The 20,268-nt window shown below is 50.9% G+C and overlaps 1 protein-coding gene across 5 annotated transcripts in view; it reads left to right on the top strand.

Moving 5' to 3' along the window:
* Positions 1-1,447: 1,447 nt before the first annotated feature.
* zmiz2 (zinc finger, MIZ-type containing 2) overlaps positions 1,448-20,268 on the top strand; it is a 35,089-nt gene continuing 16,268 nt past the window's right edge. Inside the window, exons 1-4 of one of the 5 annotated variants that reach the window (XM_088937849.1) lie at positions 1,448-1,823; positions 16,726-16,831; positions 18,487-18,601; positions 19,027-19,223. In XM_088937849.1, coding sequence (XP_088793975.1) covers positions 16,782-16,831; positions 18,487-18,601; positions 19,027-19,223 — 362 coding nt within the window. In that variant the 5' untranslated portion in view covers positions 1,448-1,823; positions 16,726-16,781. Of the gene's footprint in view, positions 2,076-16,725; positions 16,832-18,486; positions 18,602-19,026; positions 19,224-20,268 lie in introns of those variants that run through there. The other 4 variants (XM_088937876.1, XM_088937866.1, XM_088937858.1 and 1 more) reach the window with 4 other exon arrangements.

The raw sequence follows: 20,268 nt of genomic DNA, 5'->3' as shown, positions 1-20,268 counted from the left end.
AGCTATATCAGAGCGTAACAGCAGTTGGAAACGAGAGGAGACCCATCCTGGTAATTAACAGCTAATTGATCAGAAGAACCCATCCAGCCATTTCTTGAAGAAAGAATATATTTCTCTTTCAGTGTGGCTGGGTAGCTTGTTCCACATTGCCACATGCCTTTGCATAAAGAAATACTCTCCGTTCTCAGTTTTCAATCCATTTCTATGTAGATTCTACTTGTGTCCTCTAGTTACGTCCTAAGAACAGCTTCTAAATGATGGTAGTGCGCATCATAAACAGCTAACTGTGCAATGCCCCAGAACGCAGTGCACCTCTGCACTATGCACTTTTGACTTGGGCTACCATGTATTTTTGTTCACCACGTATTCATTGTTCTCTACCGTGTTTTTATTGTTCTGGTTGTTTATTGACTGTACACACTATCACTTTCTATTCTGAAACATTTTGTAATGTACTGTCTACATTGTGAGGTGTTATCTGTTGGACTGTGCATGCCCTGAGATAAACATGTGAATAAGAATTCCAATGTACATGTACGTGTGGCAATAAACTCCTCTACTCTACTTTGTGTTTTATCATTTGTTATTGTCAACACAGATATTACAGAAGAAATAACATTAGCCTGTTTAGTGGTTTGTACTTAATCAATCAAAGTTGTTAGAAGAGCAGCTCACATGACTGGAGCCAATTTCTGACATTAAAATGTGAGGTATTTCAATATGTATGGGTTTTGTACACGGAAACCATTTGTTAGTGTGTTATTTTGTGATCATAGCACACCGTCTCCCACTTATTTTTAAACCCAGATTTCCTTATGATGACATTCTTCATCAGTGGTTATTGTGAGGCTGCATTTTAATCATCACTGTTACTAAAAATGATCATTGTGTAAAATAATGTATTAGTTTCAATCAAACGTATTGAGATTAATTACACTAAAGATGGTACTTCTTGTATGAAACGTCAGTGTCCAGATAACATGGTAAGATGTCTTCCTGATGTGTTGTGGCTGTTTTTAATTCATTTTGAATAATGAACACACATAAATGTTAGTGGGAAATTATTTTGTTTTAAATGCCGAATGTTTGTATAAGACTTCAATTATTTTGCACTTTAAACAAATGACGTGCGGTGACAGGAGAATAACGCGGTCACAACACATTGCAAGTGTTATTCCAAAAAGATCGACGGGCCTTTTTAGATATCACGCCGTTTCCGAAAACCCCAAAACTCTGCAGTCTTCGACACCCAGTCAGCCATGTTGGCTCTAGCTTCGGAATTAGATCAAGGAACAGGAACAGGCTCTGTTTCAGGAGCCAAAATGACCCGCGTTTCATTAAACACCGTGGGGTTTGCTCGGAGCCAAGAGAAACTAGGGGAGGGAGCGAACGTCCTCTAGCTGTAATCGGATAGGCGATCGGTTAGTTGCGACTGCGGACGACGGGAAGGCAGTGAGGAAGGCGAAGAAAAAAAAAGTGTCTTTTTTTACCTCCTCCGACAGAGAACCAACATCCCTCATGATCTCATGAATAAATTATAGCAACCCATTGTGCAACACCGAGGGAGGTAAAGCCGTGGAGTCGAGGCATATACTGCCTGTGCACAGAGCAGTGAAACGAGTCGCGTTGTATGTAGGCTAACTCTCACTCTCCACTCATGCAGTGTCCGGGGAAGATCTCTAGCGAAGCTCCCCGCAGGCCACCCGCGTCCAGGCTGAGCTCCGGAGCTCTGTCGCGTTGCTAAATAAACGAGAGCCGAGAACAGTGGGACAGAAACGAAGGATTACAAGAAATAACGACATGGAGAATACAACTTAGCCGAGGTAATTGAGGACTGCGAGCGAAAAAGGAGGAGAAGGAGGAGAGAGGAGGAGAGGGGGGGGGAGGTAAGGTAAAAAAAAAAAAAGAACACGCACCGTTCCGTGCGGGGAGTGGAGGACGGAGGACGGAGGAGAAACTGCTCTTGCCTTCCGCGCAGTGCAATATTTAAAAGGAGTAGCGCGTGCTGCCGCCCGGAGATTCCTGCAGTCCGAACCCCGGCGCGCGGCGGCGACCGCAGGCAGTTCGCGTCCAAGGTAAGAGACTGGCGCTGGGGTCCACACTGCTGCTGCCGCCGGCGGCTGATCTGTGTTTGATGTGCGTGTGGTTTGGTTTTGTTTTGTTTTTACCACGATGTATTGATTTATAATCGTGCTCCGGGGAGAGGGCGAATGAACAGACAACCTGATCTGCGATACGGGCATCGGCTTGGGCTTTGATTTTTTTTTCTTATTTGGTAAGTATGAGAAATCCGAAATAAGAAAACCTAGTTTTTGCCGTCGTTTTAATGGTCGTTTTCGTGTAGTTCGCGGTGTGTTACAGGCGCTTTAACAAAGGCCCCGTGGTACAGACACCTGGTGTGTCTTTGGGAAATACCACATTTCTAAGAAAAAAAGAAAGAAAGAACTAGTTCCCGTACATCAGCGTGTGTTGGTATTACAAGGACGTACAAAATGTCTTCCAATTGTTATTTCATTCTGGGCACACGTTACTGTGCGACTGAGCTGGCTGTACCTACCCTGGCGGAGTACGACCTGCCTGCCCGATCTCTGGCAGTCACGTTTTTTTGGGTCTTTTTTGTGTGCTATTTACCCTCCTCGTACTTTTCTGCGTCTTGTCACTTGAGATGGGGATGCCGTGAGAAATGTTTTCGTGCTGTAGCGAGGGTATTTTAAATGGTGCTGGTTGGATACCTGCCGAGCTCGGGAGACCTGTACCCAGCATGCGACGTGAATGATGCCGCGGTTTCGTGACGAAAAGCAAGATTTGGCAGTTTCGTAGTTTTTTTTTTTGCCTCATTATGAAGCCCGTCAAAAGAATTAAGCAGAACGAGTCAGAAACTGTTAAGATCCAAGTTCTTGGCTGCAGAGTACGCTTTCTCTGGTAGGTGAAGTAGTTATTACAGTAGAAAGTTTCCAGGTGTTGGGCATGTATCTTGTCGGTAGTTGGCTATGGAGGCATTTTTGTGTTCACTTTTTTTGTCGTCTCCTCGGAATTCAGCACAGACTTTCTTGTTCTCGGGGAGCTACGATTATCGTATTGTAGCGAAACCCACTTTTGAAACGGCGTTCACCAGCGCACTGAACCCCCTCATCCGATCGCATCTTGTGGCGGACAGCTGGGTTGATATCACACCTCCACCTGCTCCTCAGAGCACGGATCACTCGCCCATGGCTGTCCACCAAAACTCAGGCAGCGTGTGTCGGCTACTTGTTAAAGCCCTGTGCAAAAACGTCATCAGAACGACCGCCTGACCCTATCGTTCGTCACTGCAAGAGTTTTAAAAAGAGTTTGCTCAGAAATGGAGACGACTGCCGAAATGCCATTGACTAATCTGTTACCTGTTAGCATCTGCGAGCAGGGCTGCTTCTCGGTTTTGTTCAGACGGCTGCGGCTCTCCTGGTTGCTTACTCATAATATGCTAAAGTTCAGATGGTGTTTTGTGTTTTCACGAGTGCGAGGACCCTGAGCTCACTCTGTCCATGTGGGTGGGTAGCGTTCGACCCGGGGTTGCTGACTGTGCTGTGAATTATTGATAACGGTACATGACATTTTGTGCCAAACTTTGTGCTTAAAACCTGTCGAGAGAAATATGGTAGTGCAAACTTAGGCTCGGGTGTGACATTTTGCTTTCAGTAAGTAATTTAGTAATAGATCGCTCCTGGGGTGACATGAGGGTATTTTTTGTTTGTAGGAGTTAGTGAGTAATATTTTGTGAGGTGACTTTGGAATAAAATAAGTTGACTCTTAAGTGAGTGCCGCTGTGTTCTGTTACACTGTGTAGTAGTTCTTGATGCTTTCATACTTAAGCGCTTTAGTGTTTATTGTAATAAAAGCTCCCGAGACAGGTCAGTGCTGTGTGTTTCCTGCTGTGGGACTCATTTCTCTTGGAGGGGCGACGTACCAGTTCGCTGATCAAGGGACTCGGCGATGTCTGTGAACTTACTGGGGTGAAATGAATTGTGAGTGGCCACTGTTTCTTTCAGACGCGGGGTTGAAATGCACGTGCTGGCGCTGTGCAGATAGTTTCAGGATTGTGCTCTTTCTCTCCTGTGTGTCAGGGTGAGACTCGCTTGTGCCCTCTGCCCAGCTCAGTCAAGGCTGTCTTGGCTGCTTCGAACCCGTCGCCTGCCGAGCTTTTCGAGAGGCGAGTTTGATTAGGCTGAATGTGGATGGCCTTGCCAACTCATTGAACACCCCTTTCTCTCTCTCTCTCTCACACACACTCTCTCTCTCTCACACACACACACACCTAGTAGCTCTCCGTCTTTTTTTCCTGTTCTCCTAAATGAGGAGTGTCCTGAGCTCGGCTCGGCCCTGCTGCCAGCGGTCCGACTGGTCGGTTTTGCCACATCTTTCCAGCTCGGGGGGCTGAGTGGATGGATGTGCTAGGACAATTGCGTGCTCTGTGCCCCCCTCCTGCCCGAGCTGCCCCACTCTCTCAGCCTGGGACGCTGCGAGTGCCAGAAGAGAATGGGAGCAGCTGGTTTTAACTCTGATGCATCTCTGTCTCACCCCTGGCTGCGAGGTCAGGATCCGAGAACCTCAGACAGGTTGGAAACGAGAGGAGGCCAGTCGGCCCATCTGTGCCGCTTGCTAAATAGTGGTTATTGATCCAAGGATCTCATCCCACTATTTCTTGAAATGAGATATGGTATTGGCTTCAACAACATGGGAAGTGTGTTGTGGAAACCGATACCTTGTTCCATACTCCCGCTACCCTTTGTGTAAAGTAACACCTCAGACCCACTTTGCCTTCAGCACATGGCCCATCTTACGCATGGTACTACACGCCACCTCAGTGCGGTGCTGCAGTGGGCACAGTGATGTTATCCAGGGAATTTTAAGGGAAATCCTGTGGCATTACGCTGTTCTTTTCTGTGTTAAAGAATCAGGTTCTGAATCCTCCTCCAAAAGATTTTTTTGAAATTGTTGTTGCAGGGCATGCACGCCAATATTAAACTGGGCTTCACTCGGGCAGATACCTTGCAGAAACGACACTAGCATGGTCAGGGTATAAAACCTGCATGTGAATTTTTTTTGGTCAGCGGCGTGAGTGCCTCTCTAGCCCTGCCCCTCAGCTCCTCTCTCGCAGGCTGCTGTCCCGCTGAATGCCAGCTCGCACGTGCCAGTCTGCCAGGACCGCTGGCTTTTTATAACCACCCTGGAGACTGTGCAATGTGAGCAGCGCTGAGCTTGTCTGCCGGGCAGGAGCTATATTTAACTCCATGGCGGACAGACAATGGCGCTTCACAGCGAGGCCAGGGAGTCCCTGGCGGCACAGCAGACACAGGCTGGCTCCGCGAGCAGGGAGGGAGCTGTGATGTGTAGGAGACATCAGTACCTTCGTCTGGTAAGTGTGAGTGTGTGGGGGGTGGGGAGTTCAGTCACCTGGCTGTGGCACTGACAGCAGGCACCACGAGGGGCTGGCTCGCCCTCCTGGGGTCTAGAACGTGGCAACGTCTGCAGGGTGGACCAGCAGGAGTGGCACAGTTCTGAGTAATCAAGGGGCGTGTCCCTCTGCAGAGTCTGGGAGAACAGGTGAGGCAGAAAATAGAACCACATGTACAGAGCAATGGGGGAGGGATCAGCGCTGCTCATTCATGTGTGTGTTTCGGCAGTTTCTGCTCTGGGGAAAGGTGGAAAGGTAGACAGCAGAGGTTTGAGTCGCTCATCTTCGGAAAAGGGACGTAGCGGAGCCCCTCCGTGTGCTTAGATCAGCAGACACTGTGTTTTCTGCTGTGCTGTGCGGTATCAGTCCTGTGCGTGGACAAATGGACTCGGTGTGGCATCATCATCATAATAATAATAATAATAATAATAATAATAATAACAACAACATCACTTTATTAACCCTATACAATTTCTTGCATTAGGAATTTGTCTTTTCGCATACCCCAGGTTGCTCTTCATGAGACACACAGACAGGGAGAGAAGCTTGGGTTCAGAGCGCAGGGTCAGCCATTGTACGGCGCCCCTGGAGCAGCTGGGGTGAAGGGTCTTGCTCAGGGGCCCAACAGAGTAGGATTCCTCTGCCGGCTGCGGGATTTGAACCAGCAACCTTCCAGCCACAGGCACAGATCCTTAGCCACAGAGTCACCGCTCCGCCCCAAAAAAGTTTTTTCAGAGAGCATCACCCCTCGGTCTCAATCTCTCCCTCCCACCGGCTCGGGCAGCTCTGTAGACAGGACTGAGGTCATTTGAAATAGGATGCTATGATTTCCTTGTGCAATGTCTTGTTTCCAAAACTTTTTGAGTATCTGCGCACGTTCGCAAATAAAATCACATCCGCAGGGCCCCACGTTGAGACGGGATCTCCCAGCTGAATGTTCTCCTCTCTCCTCGAGAGAGCCGAGCGGAGAGAAGTGCTCTAGAATTGAAATCGTTTTTACTTCAGCCTTTCCTCCGCTCAAGGAAAGACAGTTGAAGCTCAAAGGGGGGTGACGTTTGCACGCAAGACCACATAGATGGTATCTTGTTTCCTGGTTTTTCTCAATGAAGGCAGCAAGACCGCAGCTCTTTCTGTCAGCTTCTCTCTTCGTGTTGAGTGGATGGGGGGGCGCAGACAGGCCCCCCGAGATGGGGCTTGCTCGCTCTTGCGAAATGTCAGGTGGTTTGCAGAGTGACGCGCAGTGTAACGGGTACAGTGCTCTGTGTGTGTGTGTAAGCCATGAGCCATGCCATAAGCAAATGTGTCTTGGGCCACTTTTGATTGTACTACGGACAAAACCCACCTGGAACCGGGTTCGGAAAGGGCAGCTGAGGCTGTGCTACATCCGCTCTGAGGAGGCGGTGGGATCTGTCCCTGATGTCTTCTTCGGTGGACCCCTGCTTCGGGGGATCACCCCTGTTCCTTGACGTGTGCCTGTTCTGGGATGCCCACGGATGCTGGGAGTCTGAGCAGTGTTCCCGGGACTAGACAGGTGCCCGCAGCTCCCTGGGCTGTGTGTCGCGCTCTGCTGCTTGGCGGCTGTGGAGATGCGTGTGGAGAGGGAAAGTGCTGAGGTTATCTCTGCGTAGGATTAGATGACTAAGGGTTTTTTTTGCATAGTGCCTTCGGTTCTTAAACACAGTAGAGCCATTTAACAATGTGCCTGCAGTAGAACTCACTTTTCTAGAAAGGTACATGCACACGTTACATGTTACTGAGGGGGCCAGCATGGTGGAGCAGTATTCAGCATTGCTGCCTCTGTGTTGGGGCCCTAGGTTCAATTCTGGAACTGTCTGTGTGGAGTTTGCATGTTCCCCCCCAGGGGACTTTGGCTTCCTTCCACATTCCACAGACATACAGGCAGTTTAATTGGGTTCTGGAAAACTTGGTCCTGGTGTGATTGTGTGCGTGTTTGTCTGTCTGCCCTGCAATGGACTGGCGTCCTGTCCAGGGTGTATCCCGCCCTGTGCCTGTTGCTTGCTGGGATAGGCTCCGGCTCCCCCGTGACCCTTCATGGGATAAAGGAGTTAGAGGATGGACAGATAGATGTTACTATTGACCGGAGAAAGAGAACCTGGACGCCGGTGCTTGTGGAAATATGAATGGGCTGTTACTCAGCCTGGTTCTGAGCCCTCAGTCAGGCTGGTCATGGCCCGTGTGCACAGGTTGTGAGAGAAGCAGTGGTCTTGGCAGTCCAAATGCTGATCCACTTAGCAGAGGGCCCAGGGATGGCATGACAGCACGGGACATTTTGGATTAATAAGCACTCTGCACCTTCCTACTAATAAATCATCTTCATGGTGTTCTAATCCAATGTGTTACTGGATTGCCAACTTACACAGGCTCTCGCAGCTCTGGGGAAGAGCCGGGGAGGACCTGTTTAAAATCTCAGTCTGCTTTTTTGTTATAGTTAAAAATATATTCCAAACTTGGCTCAATTATGCATGTAATTAATGTATTAATAGTATAATTTAAAATTTAATAAAGTATGGGGGACAAATTGATCTTAAAAGAGGGTTTGGTTTGGCGACAGTGTTTTTAAGCATTTCTATTGATGAGAGTAAGGGCAGCGTTCAGCAGCTATTCAGTGAACCGCAAGAGGTAACTAAGTGCTTTTGGTCATGGGTCATGAAAAGTGCCTCTGTTGCAGACGCCTGGGCGGCGAACTGTCATGATTCACCGGGAGGCAATATGTTGCCATCTTGTGTCTCTGGAGGCAGCAGTAGGGAAGTCCAGAGACAGCAGTGGGATGATGTGTGGCATTGCTTTTTTTTAAACAAAACTGGCAGTGCCTCTGACCCTTTTCTTCAGACTGCAGACCCACAAGGAGCCGGGGACCCCATATCAGCACAAGTTCACAGCCTTTCAGATTGAAGTGGCTGCAGTTTTTCTTCTTGATGCTCCCATTAATCGGCAGACATCACTGTACGTGCATGAGCCCAGACTGAGCGAAATAAAAAAATAAAATAAAGATCTTTGCTCTCTTATTACCCCGCTGGCTCCAGGTGGATGATTAACCGACTGAAATTATCTCAAGTTTCCTGCTTTTCTCCGAAACGGTCAGAGGACTTGACTGCTGAAGGAGTGTACATTTCTACTTCTGCTTTTCTGCAATGTGAAACCAGCTTTGTACCTGCTGAGGAGAAGATTATAAACGTTACAGTTTGTTTTGCTCTTGTTGCAGATGACATGACTAGTGCAAACATGAGTGTCTTAGTCCAGTGCTGAAGCAGGTTGGCACTTCTCGCATGGCTTAGCTGGGGTGGGAGCTCATTTGGCCCATGCATACAGCTTGCTCGTTCTAGCGCTGGAAAGCATGGGAGCTTGTTCTCCAGACCGTGCCTGCTTGTTTCGAGGCCCTGCTCTTGCAGGGACGTGCTGTTTGGCTGATTAATCAGCAGGTCTCCGCTGTCACAAGTCTGTGTTCCTGGCGGTCGCGTTTCTGCTCGATCAACCCGTTTCCAGCCTGCGGATCTGGAAAGGCAGAGTAAGATAAGCAGCAAGTCGGTTTTGAGGAAAGGGAAGCTTCACCCTGCTGCACGTCTCCTCCTCCTGAACACCACTTCAGAGCCAAGAACCAGAGCTGAGCTCCCCTGTGACTCGTGCTTTAAGACAGGGGGTCAGACCTCTCGCCATATGTCTGCCGGCCACGCAGTGCTCTAACGCCTGCTCCCAGCGCGGCTCAGTAGGTGTGTGTGCACTCTGGGGTAGGGGGAGGCCTGTGTGTGGCATTTTCAATGGGAGACTGTGTTCCTGAATTTGCCCAGTCATGGTGAGTATGATGATCTGAGCCTGTGTCTGTCTGGGAACAGGGTAGTAGAATATAAAGAGGTCAGTGGGCATCTGTGCTCTGGGCTTCATGTTTCACAGTTTGAACCTGGGCTTGTGTTAAGGATTTCTGGTTAAACCCTCCCACCTGGGGTATCTGCATTCTGCTCATGGGTCAGGGCTCCTACCCAGCTTGCCCTCCCCATACAAACACCAAGGGAAGTAAACCCCAAATCCGAGGAGACTCCAAATCCCTGCTCCTGAAGAGCCACACTCCAGCAGCTTTTACAGTCTGCCTTTAATTCATCAGTTTCTAAAGGCCTGGAACAAATTTAACTGTGATCAATTAAACAGGTTGTATGCTTAATTACATAATTTGGAATCAAAACCCTTCAGCCCTCAAGGAATGGTATTCCCTTTACTGAACATTACTTATTAATTGATCAATGGCTTAAACCAGCGTTCCTGATCTTTCAGTTCCAGGTGATTGTGGGTGGCCTAGAAGACTAACTGGATCTGAGCTCTTGGGACCAGAACTGGGGACCCCTGCCCTATATCTGCCCATCTTGTATCGTACATCTTTTCATATTTCTGTCCTCCTCTATATCCAAGCCCTCCTTTTTCCTCTATATCCAAGCCCTCTGTTTTAATGGAACACTTTCCTGATTTCTGGGGAAAATGTGATTCACAGTTCTGTGAATTCAGTATTTACATAGTGCTTACATACAACAGGGCAGTCAGACTTAGTCTCAGGAAGACCTGTTTTTTTTTCCACGCCATCTCTCAATCACATACTTAACTGTATTCACCTCAGTATTTAATTAGCTGCTTGGGTGTATTTCTAACCTGGATCCAAAGAGTTTTATAGGTGACTGTACCTCTACTGAAGTGAATGGCAGCTGTGTGCAGCAGTGATCAGGGTTCAAGACTTGTAACTGGAAGGTTGTGGGTTTGAATCCTATATGAGACTAGGCTGTTGTTCTCTTGAACAAGATACTTCGTCTGAGCTGTTCTAGTAGCACAGTTGGCTGTAGGCCTCATCCCACTCGCTCCTGTATCCTTTCTTGCTGAAGATCAGGACACTCTGATAAGAGCAGTTTTATTTTTACAACTTTAATGTATTAAAAATGGGTGCAAATCTAATTCTCTGGGGATCAGTCAATCATACTAGTATTTAAATGGAAAGTGATGGAGTGAGGTTTGCTACAGTGGGTAAATTAAGTCGTTCTAGATGTGTCTTACATAAGAAGATAATTTGGTTAATTGACAACTCCGGTCAGAACAAAAACCTGGGAGATACTAGGTCCTCCAGGAAGTGAGACAGCCCTCAGCATACATTCTTGTATGTTGGGCACAGCATGACCTGGCCATCTAGACTATTCTAGGCAGGATTCAGAACAGCTGGCATCCCGGCAATGATGGCTGGTGGACAATACCCCCCTCCAGCCCCGAAACCAGGGACAGTGACTGTACCTGAAGATGGTGGCATGGGACGATGACCTACGGATGTTGTGCCTCCACCGTGCCATCATGCACGTGGTGTATATCACCTCATGCTCTTGCAGCGGCGTGGGGTGCTTATGCAGCTACCAGCACAGATGCTGACACAGCTGGGGTATTGAGCTAGACTCCTGAGCGCGGTCTTCACTGTGCGAAAACAGCAGAGCAGACCGGTTTCATTCATCTGGAAACGTTCGAGCATGGACTTAAAAGTGTGTTTATGCAATACTCGAGGAGCTCTTAGCAACTGTAGTAGCATTTTATTTCTTCTGCTTCGCTAATAAGAAAACAGGGTTTCAAAGCAGAAAGTGTCTTTCAGCCAGGATGGACTTGCGTCCTCACACCAGTATTGCTGCCCTCTCTCTGCGGAACGGTTTCTGCAGCACTCCTCTGGCAGGAGTTGACATGAGGGAGGAGGGTGGCACTGGGAGGGATCTGGGGGAGCCCCCATGTGTCGCCCTAACACCGCAATGCAGAGCACCAAAGTAGAGCTTGGAGTGCATGAGAACTACAGCTGGCCACCAGTGCATTTCGCCAAGCATAGATCCACTTCACACTGTGTGGTTCCCGATGCATTACAAAAAAAGGGGGTGGCGCTTAAAAACAAGCTTGTTCAGACCAAACAGGTGGATCTTGTGATTCATCCCTGTACTTCTTGCAGTTCCTTCTAATGTTTGACGTGTTGCATTCTGCTGATTTTTTGTTTGCTTTAACCACTTTATGCTGACAGTCTTATTTGTGCCTTGTTCTTTTTTTTTATAATTCAGTTTTTGATCTTGATCAGTCTCCTGGGGGTACAGCCGGTCAGCTGATTGACCTACAGGGTCCTGTGTTGTGGAGATCCAGGGTTTGTTTAAGGGCTGCGCAGTCCAGTGTTGTTAGTGCTGTCAGAGCTCTGGCCCTCTTTAGTGACCGTGGGAGGTGGAGGGTGGACTACGGTGACTGTGTCTGCAACTCTGCAACAGCACAGACGGCTTTCAGGGGTTCTGACTGCTTCCAGATCAGTGTTTTCTTTCCTGTGCGTGTTTCCCTCCCATGTGCTTTTGATTAGGCTGAGAATTTCTTTCTCCCCTCCCATTTGTGTCACTTCCCCCCCCCCCCCCAGAAAAGAGGAAACAAATGTCTTCGGCAAATCGGAGGTCCTCCTGCTGAGAGGCTGGAGTTTCACCTGTTTAATGGGCTGAGAATGTCCTCCCCCCTCCCCAGGAAAGCCTATAGAGGCGCAGGCAAACTCGGGCTCATTTACTGATAAATGTGTACAGAGGAGGTTCCAGCTGGGCTTGAATCGGAGACGCTGGGCATGAGGATGTCATCGCTAGCGTGAGAGAAGCGTGTCTGGATGGATCTTGGCGGGCGTGCACTGTAGTAGTAGCGGCTGGTGGGTGGGTGTGTGTGCTCGTACCCTTGGACGATGTGCGGCAGTCTTGCAGGGAGGAGGGAGGGGCTGCGCGAGAGGGTGACCAGATGCAGCAGCAGTATGACTCTGCAGCTGGCAGCCCACTGGAGCTCAGCAGGGTTGAGCCTGGCCAGTAACTGGATGGGAGACCTCCTGGGGAAAAAAGTTGCTGCTGGAAGGTTTTAGTGAGACAACTAGGGAGCGCTCATCCCTGCCGCCTCTGTGGGTCCTTCTGCCCAGTATAGTGACGGGGACACTATACTGTAAAAAGGCGCCGTCCTTTGGATGAGACATAAAACCAAGGTCCTGACTCTCTGTGGTCATCAAAAATCCCAGGGTGTTTCTCGAAAGGAGGAGGGGTGTTACCCTGGTGCCCTGGTCATATTTCCCCCTGGCCTTTCCCAATCATGGCCTCCTGATTATAACTCATCGCTGAACTGACTTCATCACTCTGCTCTCCGCCCCACTGATAATCTGGTGTGTGGTGAGCATACTGGCGCAGTTTGGCTGCTGTCCTGTCATCCAGGTGGGGCTGCACACTGGTGGTGGTGGAGGGGAGCCCCCATTACCTTTTAAAGCGCTCTCAGTGGAGTGTCCAGAAAAGCGCTGTGTAAGTGTCAGGAATTTGTTCTGCTACAGCGGTTTGTACTGACTCTGTGGTGTTTCACCACGCGTTTCCCTTTCTGCCCTCACACCCCTTTGGCCATGGCAACGCAGTTCCACAACCATCGCGGCGCAGAGAAGGCGTCATGCACCCGCTCCACGCTGGCGCGGGGGCAGCACGCAGGATGCCCGCGTAACCCAGCGGCACAGCGACGTGCTGTGTGCAGGGGTTCTGCCACGCGAGTGCCTCGCCTGCCTAAGGCCTTTCAGGAGTCCCAGGAGTCCTGTCCCAGGGCGGGCCGGAGGGGGGTGGGGTGGGGTTTTCGGGTCAGCCAGTGGCTGCTGTACAGAGGCCAGCGAGAGTCAGAACGGGACCAGGCGCAGCAATCTCAGGAATGTCTGGTCAAACGCGGCCCCACCCCGGCCCCCCCTTCACACACTCCCTTTCTCCAGGGACAGTGGGGGGTGTTGTAAATCTTGTGAATGGAGTCCCTGCTTACAAACCCCCCACATGAGTTTGCATGTGTTTTTTTTAGCGGCGGGGGTGGGGCAGGTGGGACCCACCCTCGGCGCTGTGATTGTGAGGGTGGGGCTCAGCGGGGACTTGTCCTGACCACAGCTCTGCAGGATGAGAGCGTGGTGTCGGGGTGTCCTTGCTTTGACCAGGCACGGTTCAGCTTGCCTTTCTAATAGAAATAGTCCTTACACTTAAATAGCACTTCTCTGGCACTCCACTTGAAGCGCTTTACAGGTAATGGGGACAGAGATGAGGATTATCAGGAGGCCATGACTGGGAAAGGCCAGGAGGAAATTTGGCCACGACACTGGGGTAACACTCCTCTTTTCGAGGAACACCCTGGGTTTTTTAATGACCTCAAAGAGTCAGGACCTTGGTTTTACATCTCACCCAAAAGACGGTGCCTTTTTACAGTATAGTGTCCCCATCACTATACTGGGGCATTGGGACCCACACAGACCGCAGGGCGAGCGCCCCCTGCTGGATCTGGTTAGCAGCGGGGCTCCCGTCTCCTGAGTGCTGTCTCCACTGGGGCTCAGGACGGCAGTGTTTTCTCTCTGTCAGCATTAAGCAACGTTCCTGAGCACCTCAATCAGGGTCAGTGTAACCTAACTTTCCTTCACAGAAAATAAAAAAACAAAACAATCCAAACATATTAATTTCCTGCAGAGTTATTTCCTGTAGTCGCACTGCGAGCCCATCAGTTCCTCTCGTCGAAGGTCCTCGAGTCCCGCAGTTTCCTGTGTTATTTATTGGTCCTATTAGCATGCAAAGCTCTTTTCAATTACCAGAATTCTCACTTGATTGCACGATTGGAATATCCTGACAACTAAGAGTCGGGATGCATGATGCATACACCTCCTGCAATCAGACATTTTTAGATCTTCCTAAAAAACCCCAACAAATTGAAATAATTGCTTCAAGCAGCTCCGCTGGCCTGACCCGCTGGCTGCCCTGCCCAGATGAGCAGCTGGGTGGTGAGTACAGGGAGCTCGGCCCAGGGACCCCACAGTGGCAGCAGGGGGGTTACAGGCACAATGGAGAAGGATTAGAAGGAGGGGTGCTTTGCATTGTTTTGCAGGTACCACCCAAATGTAGAATCTCCCTTTTGAGAGAGCCTGTGCAAATCCTGGCCACCTTGTGCAGGCCCACACCTTCCTCTTCTCTGGGAACTGAGCGCTCGGCCTGAGAATGGGATAAAGACGTTTGGCCGTTTGTCTTCAGGGTGAGGGAAGAATGCCGCATCGGATCAAAACAGGTTGCCCCCCCCGAAGAAAAACGTTCCCCAGCGCTCGTCCGCGCTCGGTGACGGCGGCGCGCGGCTTTCGGGATCCCCGTCGGGACGGGGGTAGGACAAAGAGAAAGTGAAGGAGAGGGAGAGATGGATTAAGGATGGACCGAAGGGAGCCGGAAGAGGGGAGGCGAGGAGGGGGTGGAGAGCCGAGCGGAGAGGAAGAGAGAAGGGGAGAGAGAGAGAGAGAACAGCGCGTGCTGTTCATTCCAGGGCAGGAACAGTGTGTGCTTGGAGCTCCGGCTCACGGAGAGGGGAAGAGGGAGGAGGTGGCCGGGGTGTGAGAGTGTGTGTGTGGGGGGGGGGGACTGCTCCATGCTCCAGTACCTCACGGCTCGTAAATAACATTGCAACAGCCTCCGAGCTGGAACGTGGTCCCTGTGCCCAGCTGCCCGCCTGGCTGTGTGCGCAGCAGTGTGAACCGCCGTGGCCGCCGTCCTGGCAGGCCGCGGGCACTGCAGGGTTCCCTCGTTCTGCCCCCGTGTTTCGGACCGCAGCAGTGTCGGGGCGCGGCCAGGGGAGGGAGAGTTCACCGGGCCGCGGTGGAGCCGCCAGCCTGCGCCTGCCCCTCGCCCGCGGGACCCCGTCGCGTCGGCGTGCCTCTGTCAGCCGTCGCAGTTAACTCTGTCAGGCGACTGGGGGCTCATTTCCTGTCTGCGGCAGCGCTGCAGGCTCCACAGGAGAGCTCTCCCTCTCTCTCTCTCTCCCCGTCTCTTCTCCTCCTCACTGATGCTTTCCTTCGCCTTTCTCCTCCCCTCCTCTCTCTCTCTCTGTGAGCGCTATTTTGGTATTGGATTCTTTGTGTTTTTTTTTCCTCTCTCTCACTCTCTCCCTCTCCATTATCATTGTGTGTGTCCTTCTCTCCTCTCCCTCTCCCACCCCACCCCCTTTCCCTGTTCCACTTTAGGCTGTCTGCTTGCCGAGTGACCTAAATTTGGGGGGAGGGAGAGGAGGAGGAAGGGGAGAAGGGGGGTGGGGTGGTGGTGTTGGAAGGCAGTGATGTTTGTAACAAATTAGCATGTCAGTAAATATGGTTTATCCCCGAGATTGAGAATAGGGGGTGGGGTGGAGGTGAGGGCTGGGACAGGATTGCTGATCCCTCAACCAGTGGGGCAGCAGGGGGGCTGTGTTTTTGGCAGAACAAACAGACCAGCTCTTGTTCAGGCAGAAGCTTGAGAGGTAAATTCTTTGGCAGTAACTTTGAACTCACCCCTGTATCACAGAAGGAGGCGTGCGGTCACGGATAGTTCAAGATAGTTTCCCCCCCCCTCCCTTGTTACCGTCGGCGTTCGTAATGAGACGTTTTTCTGCGGAGACTGGAGAAAACAAAAGGCAAAGGAATAAGACACTTTTCTCTCGGCACTATATTTAGCATTCCCTTGAAAAAGTGGCCTTTCTGTAGCGGAAACAAAAGGAGTCTCCAAGGAAAGCTGTCAGCGGCAGAATCGCCAGCACAGGCGCTTAAAAAAAGAGAGACAGTGGTGCATCAAAGTGTAGGAGCCCCCTGCTGACGTCAGTGTGATTTGGAGGCACTGAAAAACAGCTCCGATCTCATTACTCCATGGAATCGCCTCGTGGCCGCAGTGCTGAGTGTCTGAAATCGCTCCTGAGCTCTCCTGGAAGAGAACGCCGTGCAAGTGGTCCCAGTAAGGGCAGCGTGCTGATAAGTAAAACCGGCCTGGTCCGCTCTGCAGCCGGTACAGCTCGGCATGCTGGTGTCCTTGCAAGGGGTCAGTGCAGCAGAGAGAATGCCTGCAGGGCAGGTGCGGCAGTAGCTTTGTACAGGACAGGCGTGTTCACACACCAGGTATGGCAGAGGCGCTGTCAGGTGGTTCTGTTGCTTGTAAAACCTAGCCAAAATGGTCGTGTCTTGATGGAGGACTACTGCTACGGTTCTGTCTCTATCTGGGCAGATGACGTGTGTCTAACTGGGTGTTCAGTTGGTTTCTGGCCTCTGGTCACGGTCCTCATTGTGGCTTGACATGCGAAACGGAGCTCAGTGTCACCTGCTGCCCTTCAGCGGGACCAAGGCCTGCTGGTGATCTGAGCAAGGGCCTGAGAGCAGGCCCTGCAGCGTTGACGTAGTGCGAGTATACAACTTCAGGAGCATTGTGTCTATCTGTGTGGCACGTGGTGCACTGTGTATGCAGTGCGTAACCCTGTCTTTCCATGTCCCTCAGGCTGCCTGCTGGGTTGAGGTGTATCGGGGCTTCCTGCTGAGCCCCACGCCCCTCCGATGAACCCCATCAACCCCATGAAACCCGCCCTGCCTCCAACGCCACACAGGTCAGTGCCGTGGGCCCGAATCGACGCGCCAGCACTCCACACCGATTCGAAACCCCGAACCTCAACACTAAAAGTGCTCAAAAGCAAGCATGCGCGCACAGTCGCTGCACTGTGGCTGCCGCACCTGCAGTGACGGTAGCGCACCTGTCCCTAAAACTGACCGGTCGGTTTTAGAGACAGCTCTGCTGTCTGGAAATAGCGAGCCGTCTTCCTGTGTTTGCGATTGGCTCAGCTGCATCCAGGGCTGGGACTGAGTGAGCACAGTGCGGTAATGTGATTGGGTTGGGTGGGCTTGAAGAGGCCAACTGTTTTAGGTGTATCCTCTCAGCCGATTGGCTGAATAAGCTTTGCTGCTGATCTGTGCTCAGGAACACCGATTTCCTGTTGCTGAGGGCCTGACTTCCTGTGGTGTGAAGAGAGGAAACTGATAGAAGCCTACTCTGTCAGGAACCTGACCACAAAAGCCCCCTGACAATTCTTACATTGCCGTACAGTACTCTGCGCTGCATCTTCACATGCTACTGCTATCCCACAGTACAGTACAAGAGCCTGCACAGCACCCAGACACTTGATCAAAGTGTTTCACCCTGCCATTCTGTACTGAAGTACAGTTCAGCACCATACTGTCCTCTCACATTAAATACTGCCATCCAGGAAAGAACATGTAGCAGATATACCTAGATAATAACACTTTTGTAAAAGCTAGGAAGTGTCATCTCTGTGTATCTGCTGCTTCTATTACATGTTTCCATTCATTCGGCAAGAGATGTAATAAATAGTGAAAGCCCAGGCAGGATCTGCTGCAATGTGTCTTCAGCCTGTTTCAATGATGTAGTCTGGAAGGTTTTCAGTCAGCTTAGTTATTTAACCTCTCTTGCCCCAGGGTGTGTAAATTGACTGCGTATGGCTGGGTGGCTGGGTTTCGTGTCAGGGAGAGGGGTGATGTTAAATACAGATTCAGCAGCAAAGGTAAAAAGATGAAGGGTTAACCCAAAGCTGACCTCAGGCCATGTCCTTCGAGGGGATGAATTATACAGGACCAAGCGGATCGTAGGAATCCGGTATGTGTTGCAAAACTGATTCTTCAGTGCGACACACACACCCTCACTATCCCTCCCTCCCTCTCGCGCACTCTCTCACTCTTTCTCCGAGGCACAACCGCTCTTCCTCGTCTCTAGGTGACAGTGGTGTCTCCATGGAAACGCAGCAGAGAGCTCCGTGTGCTGCTTGAGCATGTGACTGTGTGAATGTTCTCGGACACACACATACACACACACACACACGCTCGGCGTGCGCAGATCAAGAAGTGTGCAGCCGCACACGCCCGGGCGCGCACCCGTATCGGCGCCGCGCTCGGAGACAGAGGGTGACACATACGTGCTCAGTCAGATTGCTTAGGCAGTGAGTAAGCCACACTCGCACACTGTATGTACTGTGATGTCAGATAGGAAAGAAAAACCCACACACAGCGTCGTCGCACATGAGTCAGTGGTGGTGACCAATGCCAGGCTGTGTCATTTTTGGCGTCAGGCAGACCGACCCTCACACACAGCTGATAGAACAGAGAGGTGCATGGGCTGTGGGATTCAGTCCTGAGTGGCAATTCCTCCACTACAAGGCTTTATAACCCTGCTGTCTCTCTCTGCCCTGTACAGTGACGGCTCCTACCCATATGACCCTGTCTCTTGGCAGCAAGGCAGCAATCAGCCAGCAGGTTCCCTCTCGGTGGTAACCACTGTGTGGGGGGTGACCAATCCCTCGCCCAGCCAGGTAGGGGGCGGTAGTGACCCTTCGGCAATGTTGCGACAGCAGTGGCTCCTTCTTCCACTAGAACAGCCTGTTCTAGAGCTCATTCTCAGTCTCTGCATCCAGTCCTGCTCTGATCTCCGTTTCCCTTCGTATGGGCCTCCTCTATTCCTTCCTCTCTCCATCTTTGCATCTACATCTTTATGATATTCCGCTGTGTGCTTATTCCTGGGTGTTGTTTTGTATTGTGGTCAGACTGTACCTTATTGTCCTGCTTCTGTTTCTGTTGTTAATTTGGGTGCAACACCTTCTGTGAAGACTGTTCTTGCTCACCTTTGTTGTGCATTCAGATTTGGTCCTGTCCTTCTGTCCTTTGCATTGCGGCCGCTCATAAACGCAGGATCTTCATCCGCCTCCTTTTTCTTCCTCTCTGGCCCCTCCCTCTCAAGCAGGTGCTGGGCAATCCCATGGGTCCAGGTGGAAACTCGGCTGGTGGTCACATGATGCCCGGCAGCAGCCCGGGCATGAGCTCTCCGCAGTTCATGGGCCAGCAGGGATACCCCGAGCCCAGCAAGGGCTACATGCAGCAGGGGCTGTACGGCCGGCCGGGAGGGGGCTACCCCGGAGGGCCGGGATACGGGGGCAGGTGAGGGCACACGCGCCTCTGACCGGAAGATTTTCCCGCAGTGAGGATGGCAGAGTAAGGAGGGGAGTGAGAGCGTTTGCAGAGGGCACCTCTCTTGGCACCTCTGTAATCGTGCAGCTAATTCCTAGCAGTTTATTGATCCGAAACCCTTATCAGGCGGTTTTAAGGGTTGAAGAACCTCAAGTCAATTATCCGACCACATGGTGTGACCTTGGCCTCACGATTTTATTTCTCATATCGTGCGATGCGTATGTGGGATTTTTTCATTACAGATAAAGAGTGAGTCCTGGGTTTTCTTTAGTGAAAGTCTTTCATTATTGAAAGAATAGGGTCCCAGGCTCTCAGGAGTAGCACGATGATGCCCGCAGCAATCCATCATTGGCAGCAGCTCAGCGTCGCTGAGAGCGACTGGGGGGTATCGGCCACTCGAGGGCACGGGTGATGGTGCCCACAGGGAGTGGGGCCCACTGGTGCAAATGTCCTGTGTGACAGCAGGTCTCTGTCTTTTCAGTCCAGCTACACACACGCCTGTGTGTTTACTTCGAACTGCTTACTATTTAGACAAAAACATGTCAGAAGCAGTTTAAATAATTTCACATGGCAGCACGATAAGAGTGAGGGCCGCAGGGTGCTGAGTTACAGCTGATCGAATGACAGAAGTGTCAGGTGACAGGTTAACTCTTGTCAAGTGAGGCCCGCAATTCTTTTAAGTGCCTCGGCTGACGAGCTTGTCAAGTGGAGTGTCGTCTCGGAGGGATCTTAAAACTGAAAGTGTTTCTCAGTGCGGCTCAGGCAGCACCATTATGCAAATGTCTGTGTTGCGCAGAGTAAAAAAAAAATAGTGGTTTTGCACACCCTGCCTGCAGAGCAGCCGTGCTGGCGGCGTCACCCGACACGGTGAGAGATCTGAACCTTTTCAGTCTTGAACAAAGAACGCTCCAGGGCAACCCGATTCACGGTTTCAGAGTCGGCCGAGTCCACCCACTTAAAATCACGCCAGGCAACACTCTTGGAACACGATTCGGAAGACGAAAGAAAACTGTGC

Source organism: Atractosteus spatula, chromosome 2 (assembly GCF_055471065.1).
Source record: "Atractosteus spatula isolate fAtrSpa1 chromosome 2, fAtrSpa1.hap1, whole genome shotgun sequence".
In the NCBI taxonomy this organism is placed as follows: Eukaryota; Metazoa; Chordata; class Actinopteri; order Semionotiformes; family Lepisosteidae; genus Atractosteus; species Atractosteus spatula.
This window is presented reverse-complemented; position numbering and strand designations above follow the sequence as displayed.